This window comes from Myotis brandtii, unplaced genomic scaffold (genome assembly GCF_000412655.1).
Source record: "Myotis brandtii unplaced genomic scaffold, ASM41265v1 scaffold1003, whole genome shotgun sequence".
Lineage (NCBI taxonomy): Eukaryota > Metazoa > Chordata > Mammalia > Chiroptera > Vespertilionidae > Myotis > Myotis brandtii.
The window spans coordinates 481,095-491,539 of NW_005353340.1; the positions used below are offsets into that span (position 1 = coordinate 481,095).

The window sequence follows — 10,445 nt, forward strand, 5'->3', positions numbered from 1 at the left end:
GATCAGGGTGGGGGTCCCGCTTGGGTGCCTGGCCAGCCTGGATGACGGGCTGATGGCTGTTTGAAGCTGGTCACACCCCCTTCAGGGTGGGGGTCCCCACTGGGGTGCCTGGCCAGCCTGGGTGAGGGGCTAAGTGTCGTTTTCAGGCTGGAGGGCAACTGAAGCTCCTAGCCTCTCCTGTTTTTCTTTTTTTTTTTATTCTGGGATTTGTTTACCTTCTATAATTGAAACTTCGTTGCTGTCACTGGAGCTGAGAGCCGGCTCCAGCTCTGAGGCTGCAGCTGGCTGAAAGCAGGTATCTGGGTTTGTTTAGCTTCTATAATTGAAACATTGTTGCCATCACTGCCGTTTTAAGCTCTGAGGCCGAAGCTGGCTGAAAGCAGGTATCTGGAGCTTGTTTAGCTTCTATAATTACAACTTTGTTGCTTAGAGCAGGGCAAGACAGGCGGGGAACGTTGGCTTCCTCCGTCACTGGAGGAAGCAAGTCTCATGTTCGCTTCAGCTGCCTGGCTGCCGGCCGCCATCTTGGTTGGCAGTTAATGTGCATATCTCGCTGATAAGCCAATGGGAAGGGTAGCGAAGTTACGGTTAATTACCATGTTTCTCTATTATTAGATAGGATATGATCATTATGAAAAATTCCAACACAGAGAAACTAAAAAAAAAAAATGCCTGGTCATCCTATTTTCTAAGAAGAATAAAGGATACTATTCACCATTTGCAGTCAGGTTTTGGTTAGGTGAGCAAACAACCACAAAATCTAATCGCACCATCGTGACTGCCAATCTGCAGCTGTGTCACTCCCCCTCTGTCGGCGTCAGGCCTGGGAGTGTCTTTCACAAAACACCCTGGGTGTTTGAAACCACAGAGCATAGGGCGTGAGCCAGATTCCTGCCGATATCGCTGTTTCTGCTTTTCACCGTGGTCAGCAGTGCTGGGTAAGAGTCTATTAAATATTTGGGGAGCTTCGCCCTATTATTTCATTAAGATAAACCCTGAAGTTGGGATTTCTGGCTTATTGCCAAATTGCCTCTGGGAAGGTTGGATCAATGAGTTCCCTGAGAATCCGGTGGTGAGTGTGCAGCTCGTGTCAGATGCTGGCTGCAGGCTGGGTGCTCAGCATGCGGGACAGAGCGAATTCCCAGCCCAGCCCTGGGAGGGGTGCTGTTAGCATCCCCAAGTCACAGAGAGGAAATACACCCGTGGAGATGAGCAACCCTCCTCTCTCTGAGCTGCAGAATCCAGCAAGGGTGGATGCTCAGGGGGTTAGGGCAGAGGCTCACTCCTAACCACAACTCTACTCGGAGTTCTGAAAGCACCACTAGCTGGGACACCGTGGCCACGTCCTAACAGCCTCACCCGTAGAATGCAGGCAAGAGCGGGACCTGCTCCCCGGCTGCTGTGGGCACTGAGTGAGCGCATGCAGCGTCTAACGGAGACAGCAGTCCCGCAGGCCAGGGAGGCACTAGGAGACCTCAGGTGTGCTTGCTTCTTTCCTTATTGGTGAGCTCGAGCACTGGAAAGGCTTACTATTGGTTGGTAATTCTTTGTATAATCTGCACATTTTGGGGTCGGGCTTCTTAAACTTAACTTCCTTTTCCCACAGGACAGATGATCTAAATAGGTCAAAAGCAGAAGCAGGGTTAGAACATCTGCCACCTTCTGCCACCTTCTGCCACTTACTGAGCACACTTGGCACGAGCTGCCCTGCAGGCCCTGGTCTTGCTCGCTGGGCCTCCCATCCCTAGTTGCCACTGTCAGGGAGTGTCCCCACGTGTAAAGTGGTGGATGCTGTGGCTGTCTGTCTGCAGTTTTCTGCTGGGCTTGCTGCCGGCTTCAGAGTCCCGCTGTGTGAGTAACGTTAGGCCGCCTGCTTGCCTCTGAGTCTTGGCCCAGGGCGAGCCCTGGGAAAGAGCACCCTTGTCTACATGAGGTGCCCATTGCCTTTTTAAGACATAATGGTTGCTGGCAAAGGGGGTTTTGCCAAGTTGCGTGGCTCTGGCCTCCTCTGCCTGCCTCCCTCTGGCACATTTCTACCGTCCCTCTGTGCCTTCCCTCTGCCTCTCTCGGTTTCCTCCTGTGTCGCTGGCCGTCTGCTTCTCCCCCCACATCTGGCTGCGCTTCTCGCTGGCCTCTGCCTCTGCCCTGGTCCTTCTTTGATGCGCAGGGTTAGAGGGTAAGAAACTAAGGTGCCTCCGCGTAAGGCGGCCGCTTCCCTCCCTGACAGACGCTCCCACCAGCTGTAGAGGGGCATCCACAGGCCTGCATTTTCTCATCTTGTGGAATTATTTTGATTTGACTTGATTAAGTTGAACTTAATGTGCACACTATCCTGAAAGATAAGCATTGTCACCCGTTCTATTGGCTCAGAAACTGATGTCAGCGGGCCTGGGGTTTGCTCTGTGGGCAATGGAGCCATCACAGTCACAGCCAGAGGTACCTGGGTCCCAAGCTCAGAGCTCTTCCTGCTACATCACCCTTTCTGGTTCTCCCAAGCCCGGGAGCATTTGTAAGCTGCAGCTGGAGTGAACCAGACAAGAGCAATGCTCACTGTCCATCAAAGTGAGCACAGGGACACAGCCATGCTTCAGGGACAGAGCCCCAGTGGGCAAATGCTCACCCAGCTCCCCACCCCACCCCCAGCAGAGTAACACCCCCTCACCGCACCCCCACTTACCCAGGAGGAGGAGGAGGGACCTCAGAAGGCCGGCCGCCCAGCCCATGCTGGCTGCTCCGGGCCCTGCAGAGCGGCCCAGCAGGCTGTGTGGCCCGAGCTCCTGGGGACCACAGCCAAGCCCACAGGTCAGAAGGGGGAGGAAGCCACTGCCACGCCCCACGCTGCTTAGTTCCTCCCCAGCCTGTCTGTGGGCAGGGCTGCTGGAAGGCCCGACCCGGCCTCTGCCAGGGGGTGGAGGGCTGTGGCCCACAGTAAGGGCCACTGGGACATGTTGGGCGCTGGTTTGCCTCCTGTAACCTCCCCCCCCCACACACACACACACACATAGCACAAGACAAAAGCACAGCTGGGTGCAGATTTCTGCCCAGAGACCCAGGCCTCGGGGGGGCAGGTAGAGGGGGTACGAGGATGTGGGCAAAGCTGCTGGGCCTGGTGCCCAGCTCCTGCAGGGGTCAGTCCCCGCCTTGGGCAGGTCAGAAAGCTGCCCTCACCGGCCCACGTCTCAGAATAACATTTTAAATTCCTCAAATAAAGTGTAGGGATTATAAAAGAAGCCAGCTAATACTGAAATGCAGTTATAAAAATACTTAGAAAATGGACTTATGACAGAAATATATGTGCTTCTATATCCACCCAGTAAGTGGGAGGGAGACATCTACCGCGCAGACACTGGAGGGTGTGACGCGCGGGCGTGTGCACACTGGGCGATGCCCACACTGATGCCGCAGGGGCACAGGGTCAGGCTGGCGCTCCCAGGAGGAAGGCGAACTTTCCAGGAGACACTGCAGACAGAGACGGGACTTCCCCTCCAAGCGCACAGACCCGCGGGGCGCCCTGGGGGCCCCAGCACTCCCCACAGATGCGGGGCCCAAGCGTCTGTTCTCCTTTTTGACACCCACCAAGCCACGAACTCAAGTGTGTAAGAAACGCTGCTGTTTGACAGTGCAACCTTGGACTGTGGTTAGCAGAAGTAAGAAGGTAAAGGAAAGAAATGTGGGCATTTAGGGGCAGGCCACAGGGAATCACATAGATAAATGTGATCCGGTCTCACCATAAATACATATATATGTGGTGTTGTTTCACTATTATTTCCTCATTATAAAAGTTATACTTATGCCTTTACATATGGCTTAATTTCTTTCCTTATCTCTGCGTAACTGTACACAGTTCTGTTGCTGACCCAAGAATAATATTGTGATTCTAAATTTTCTCAAATATGTCCAGGTCATGATAAAAAGTATAAAGTCCATTAAGGTACTAATGCAAATTTCATTATTAAAGTAATTAATCCTGAAATAATGAAAGCAGCAAAACCCAAAAGCAACTTTCATTTTCAATTTTTTCCCAGTGCTTCGTGGGAGCTGAGGACCGGGGCGGTCATTAATGTGACTTTGGGGAAGCCATGGACTAACGCCAAGTTCAACAGCTCAAAGCTCCTTTGGCTCGGGGCTCCAGCCAGAGAAACCTAGCATGGCTGCTAAGGGGAGCTTGGGGGACAGAGCATCTTCCTCCCGGTGGGCATTTCATTTCATCCACGCGTGGCCACCTGCAGGCTGTGTGAGAAATAGGAAACTCTGGTGTACGCAGTATTTCCCTCACTATTGGAAAGAGGAACTTCATTCTTAGCCCATATCTCTCAGAAGGTTGCAAAAGTTAGCATTTATCAAATTTGAAGACCAGCAAAAATGCAAATCATGCAGATGCCCTGTGTCTTGACTTCAACCTTGGGTGATGGATTGTCTGTTATCTGGGCATCAGGCAGCTTCTAAGAGAAGGCTGCAAATGATGGGAGGTCTCACATTCTACCCATCTTGTCAGGAGGGATTACAATCTTCCCTGGATTCTCTGCCTAGGAAACGAGGCTTGAGTCATTTACAAATTCTCAATTCGCAGATGGGATTCTGCCCAGAATCACAAGAATTTAGTACAAATATTAATTTCCTTTGTATTAACAAATGTTATAATCTAAATAAAGATTCTAAAAATGGACCTACATGAAAAATCTCTTCTTACCCAAACAAATCCCCAAATCTAACTGCTTGGGAAATACCCCACCAGGGTATTGCTTACTAAAGCAGACAAAAACGTTGGAGAGAGAAATAGTGTTGGGGTTGAGTCAGGCTTGTTAAAAAGAAATTTAGAGTCCGTTATAATGTAGTGATTAAGAACATAGAGTTGGGGGCCAGATGGTCTTGACCCAAACTTAACCTCTCTGCTTCTTAGTTTCTTTATTTTTAAAAGAGAAATAAAAATGTACTCATGGGGTTGTTATGAGGAGTAAGTGAATAAGTACATATGTTCCTCCTAAAACAATGATCGGTGCATTGTAAATATAAGTGTAAGTGGTTGATGTAATTTTTTGTTATGTTGATTTACAAAAAGTGAACCCAATTGTGAGTGGCCTATAAAATGAATACTACAAATCTATACTGACAGATACAAGGGGTGGCTTAAATAAGTGGGGACTTTCCACACATTCCCTCATGCATTAGCATAAGGCCCCTGGGGACCAGCACAGGGCCTCACAGAAGAAAACTGGTGAATCCCCAAGGGCTACACTGACAATTGTGAGAAATCGTGTGGAGGCAGAAGGTGGTTGGGTCTCAACATGTGCGGTGGAAAGTGGCAGCCAGGCACCACACCCCAGGCTCAGGATCAGGGAGAGCTCTCTACGTGACCTTCCCTCACGTACATCGCCTGGATGAAGCAAAAATACAGCAGGCCAGCTGGAGGTGGGGCTTATCATCATGGCAGCACCGGAGGGAACTGACCAATGACACGTGGATGTTGACTGGCCTGCCCCTGAGCACGTTCCAACACTGCCTCCGCCCCTTCTCCACTCTCAATACACATATCCCTACAGTACGGAAGCCAGCTGTATCTGGAACTGAGAGGAGGGCCAAGTTACCGAGCAGTCCCATGAGGACTCCGAAGGTTTACTGTTTAGGAGTAGAGGAAGCATGCAAATAAGCAGTGCTTGAACCCAGAACCTAAAGCCAGAGGAATCTCCACCCATCAGGTCACAGCCCTCTTAGTACAGCACAATTGGAGCTGGGATTTTGCTGATGTTCAGTCTATATCACTAACCAAGGCAACAGATCATCCTAAAATAATACGAGTTCACAGGGAAAAGTAACAAGACATCTGAAAAGCACAAGTGCTAAATATGAAAAGTAGAAAAGCCAAACATATGATGACAGAGGAATTAGAGTTAATGGAGCAGAAAAAAAATACACCACACAATAATTTAACATAAGCATAAAAAAATATACCCAGCGAAGTAAGAGAGGCTAGTGGAAAACAGAAACAAGCAGTAATGGGGGGAAAAATGGAGTCACTGGGTGTAAAAGTAAGTAAGTAAGGAACACCATAGAGGACATGAACAGAAGAAAATATAGCAGAAAAATTAATTAGTGTGATTTTAAAAGGTTTAGTAACTCCATCTGAAAACAGCATAAAGAAGAAAAAGAATAATAAATAAATGTTTAGAAGCTTGGAGGGCAGAAGTAAAAGTGTCAGCATCAATATAATTGGAATACTGGAAGAAGAGAAAAATGAAAAGGAATATCTGGAGAAATAATAAATTAAATTTCTCAGAATTAAAGATTAATGATTTCAGACTGAAATGGCTCAGGAATGTTAAGAAGCATATATTCAGGTGGGGCAGTATATTTTATTTAAGTATATTTTATTGAAATTGAATAACGTCATAGAAAAAGAAAATTTTCTAAGAGCTTCAAGAGAGAGAATATACATCACTGACAAAGGAAAAAGAATCAGGTTATATCCAATATCTCAACAGATACAATGGAAGTAATCATAAAATGGAGTATGAATAAAAGAAACTTTAAACCAAGAATTTTATATCCAGCTAAACTCATTTAAATGCAAAGACAAAAATATTCTCAGTCATGCAAAATTTCAGAATCTCTTCCAAAACACTCACAAGAAATACACCAGCAAAAAAGAGAAATCTAAAAAGTCAATGAAAGATAATGGAAGTTAGTGTTAAAAAAATTTTTTAAGTCTATTACTCAAATGTGGAATTATCCAAAGAATAAAGAGAAATATATTTCTTTTCTTACATTGCTTCTTTTTCCATTCTTTACTTTCTTTCTCTTTTGATTTTTAAAATAATTCTGGATATACACACAAGCAGACATTTTCAGAAATAGAATTCTAGATATTCTAACGTGCAGTGGGAAGTGGGATGAACATAAAGACTGGGAGCACATCAGGTGGAAGTAAGCACATGCCAAAGCCTATTGCAAGGAAGACAGAGGTATTGGTGAGCTCAAGAAATTTATGGGGAGAAAATCATAGGGATGGATCATGAGAGGTTAGGGATAGATATCAGAATAACAAACTTCGACTGTTTAAATTTTAAATAAACAGAAGAAAAATCAGTTTTGTAAAAGGAGAAAAACAATAAACAACAACAAAAAGAGTGAAAGGAGAAGGTAAAAGAATACGGTGGAAATAAATTATAACATAAAATAATTATGAAATAAGTAAATGTAAGTGGGAAAATATCATTGTGATTTAGGCATAAACAAAAATTTCTTAAGACAAAAATTATAATAGTAAAAACTGATAAATTATACTTCACTGAAATTAAAAACTGTGCAGCAAAAGACATAAATAACAGAGTGAAAATACAACTCATAAAATGGAAGAAGATATTGATAATACATGTATTTGACCCAGCCTTCATTTTTAGGTCTTCATGTTTCTATAACACAAGACAATTCTCAATAGAAAAATGGGCAAAAGACTTGAGGAGGCACTTCACCAAACAAAGGCTATGTCAATAGTAAGAAATATATGAATAGGCGCTCAGTTACATGTGTTAGCAGAGAAATACAAATTAAAATATCAATACAATTCCACTACATACCCACCAAAATAGTTAAAATGATAAAAACAGAAAATACCAATAGTTAGTAAAAATGTAGAGCTAGCCCTAACCAGTTTGACTCAGTGGATAGAGTGTCAGCCTGCAGACTCAAGGGTCCCAGGTTCGATTTCGGTCAAGGGCATGTACCTTGGTTGTGGGCACATACCCAGTAGGGAGTGCACAGGAGGCAGCTGATCGATGTTTCTCTCTCATCGATGTTTCCAACTCTCTATCCCTCTCCCTTCCTCTCTGTAAAAAATCAATCAAATATATTTTTTAAAAAATGTAGAGCTACCAGATTCTTCAGATACTACTGAACAATGTTTGGCAGTCTCCACTAAGGTTAAACATACACACACCCAACGATCCAGCACTCCCGCTTCTAGTTGTATACCCAAGAGAAATGTATACGGGGAAACGTGCGTGCGCCACCAGACATGCACTGTAAACTTGTCACAGCAGCCCAATTAGCAATAACAAAACCCAGGAAATCATCCAAATGGATTCTATAGTGTAATGAGCACAAACTCATCAGCATCTTCACACAATATAGACTGATCTCACAAACATAACATAAGCGAAGGAAGTCAGTTACATTTATGTAAAGTATGAAAATAAACCAAATTAATCTATGCTCTTAAAAGTCAAGAGTGGCTTCCTTTGGGGAGTAGTAACTGCATGGGGCACAGGGAGACTTCAGAGGTTCTGATAATAGACTGGAGGGTTCAAAGGCTTGCTTTCTTTTTATGGAAAGTCTTTGAGCTCTGTATTTTAACATATACAATGCAGTATGTATATTGAACTTCAATAAAAATTAAATATGTAAATATGGGTAACTCACTAATTATAAGACAGAAACCCTAATATTGGATTTTTAAAATTCTGCATATGTTGGCCATATATTGTTAAATGATATTCAGAATATCATTCTATATCCACCCAGTAAGTGGATATATTTTTAAAAGAAATTCATAAATATTGAAAATAAACAAAAAGTAGCACACAAATACAAAATACAGAGAAGTCATTTTAATATTGAATAAAACAAAATTTAAGGTGCAAAATAACATGAAAGGAAACAGTGGATATTATACTGCTAAAAAACAAAGAAAATATTATAATAATATACAGTAGACACCTAAAGATATAATCCCAAAATATAAAAATTGACAACTGAAATAATTACAAGCAGAAATAAACAATTATAGTTGAAGGGTGTCACACATCTATTTTGAAAGGTGTCACACAGATATCAGTTAGACAAAAATAAGCAAGAAGTAGACTGGTTGAATATTGTCATAAATAAATTCATATTAAAATATTTAGGTTCAAAAAGGAGAGAATACAAATTTTGTGACACATCATTTCCTCTTATATCTCACTAGTGTTCTGGTGCACGGATTTGTGTCCACTGAAAGGAAATTAATTAGAAGAAATATTTTAATATTGCTATTTGCCCTTTCTCTAAAATATAAGTGTCAACCAAATTCACAAACGACAATGACAGATCAAAACACACACGTGCAACTGGTGCCAGCGAGAGCTTTATAGGTATCGTGCATGTGCAAGTCAAATTAGCCTTTTATAGATATAGAATGAACTTGCTTAATTAGACCTGCTTTCTGATTTAGCTAAACTTTTTCCAGCCCAATGAAGCACTCCAACTTCTCTTTCAGGTAATTGTCAGCAACATCGCAGTAAATATCAACACAAAGCAGATTATTATTATAGATCACGCAGGGAGAACAAAGGGTGAAATATTTAACTGCAGCAGTGTTTGACTATATTCTGCAAAGTGAGAAAACCTGAAGTCATTTTTAAGGTCCACCATTTCTTACTTCTTTTCAGTCGGGTCAAGTTGTTAAACTTTCTAAATCTCTGTTTTCTGGCTAATGAAAAGAAAATAGGATTCCACCGAGTCTCCTATCTACCTACTCCAGGACTTCTGTGAGGATCAAATGAGATGAGGCATGGGAAAACACTTCACAGACATTTGTTGGTTAAAGAAAATGTTTGCACCTGACTATAAAGCAAGTCGTGTTCCTGGGCTGAAGAAACTCCAAAGAGGCTAGTTGCTAGGGAGAGGAAGCCGAGCGTTGCTATGTGATGTCATTACCCAGGCACCATTTCTGGGCCGGGCTGGGCTGAGGGCCGCATTTTGCGCCATGGGGTCTCAGCAGCATTTGCTGCGATTTGGTGGAGTGATGCTCTGGGGTGGTGGCGGGGCCTGTGTTCCACCTGGGGAAAGCCAAGTGTTGGTTTTTTGGCGCCAGGTCCATGAAGCCATTTATTTTTAAATTAGTGACCTGGTGCACGAAATTCATGCATGGGTAATGTCCCTAGCCCTGGCCAACGATCAGGGCCGATTGGGGCCTTTCTTTCCCCGGTTGCCGGCTGCTGGCTGCCACCCGGGAACTTCCTTCATTCTGCACTGCCCGTGCTCGGTCAGTGCACGTCATAGCAAGAGGTCAAACTTCCGGTCAGTCAAACTCCCGAGGGGACAATTTGCATATTAGCCTTTTATTATATAGGATGGCCAGTGTGCATCATGGCAGCTCCTGTGTTGAGCATCTGCCCCCTGGTGGTCAGTGCGCATCATAGCTACTGGTAGGATGGACAGACACTTAGCCTTTTATATATATAGACTAGCGGCCCAGTGCACAAAAATTTGTGCACTCAGGGGGGTCCCTCAGCCTGGCCTATGCCCTCTTGCAGTCTGGGACCCCTTGGAGGATGTCCACCTGCTGGCTTAGACCCGCTCCCTAGGGGATCTGCCCCAAGCTGGCAGTCAGACATCCCTCTCCCTCTGACAGCCCGGCAGCCCTCGGGGGATGTCCACTTATCAGCAGGGAGCAGACCTAAGCTGCAGTC

General features: G+C 44.5%; 1 protein-coding gene across 3 annotated transcripts in view; it reads right to left on the reverse strand.

Moving 5' to 3' along the window:
• Window positions 1-2,789, reverse strand: part of LOC102247580 (chromosome unknown open reading frame, human C10orf128) — a 32,033-nt gene extending 29,244 nt beyond the window's left edge. For all 3 annotated transcript variants that reach the window (XM_014534900.1, XM_014534893.1, XM_014534886.1), the window contains exon 1: window positions 2,678-2,789. In XM_014534900.1, coding sequence (XP_014390386.1) covers window positions 2,678-2,723 — 46 coding nt within the window. In that variant the 5' untranslated portion in view covers window positions 2,724-2,789. The remainder of the gene's footprint in view (window positions 1-2,677) is intronic.
• Between the last annotated feature and the right edge of the window lie 7,656 nt (window positions 2,790-10,445).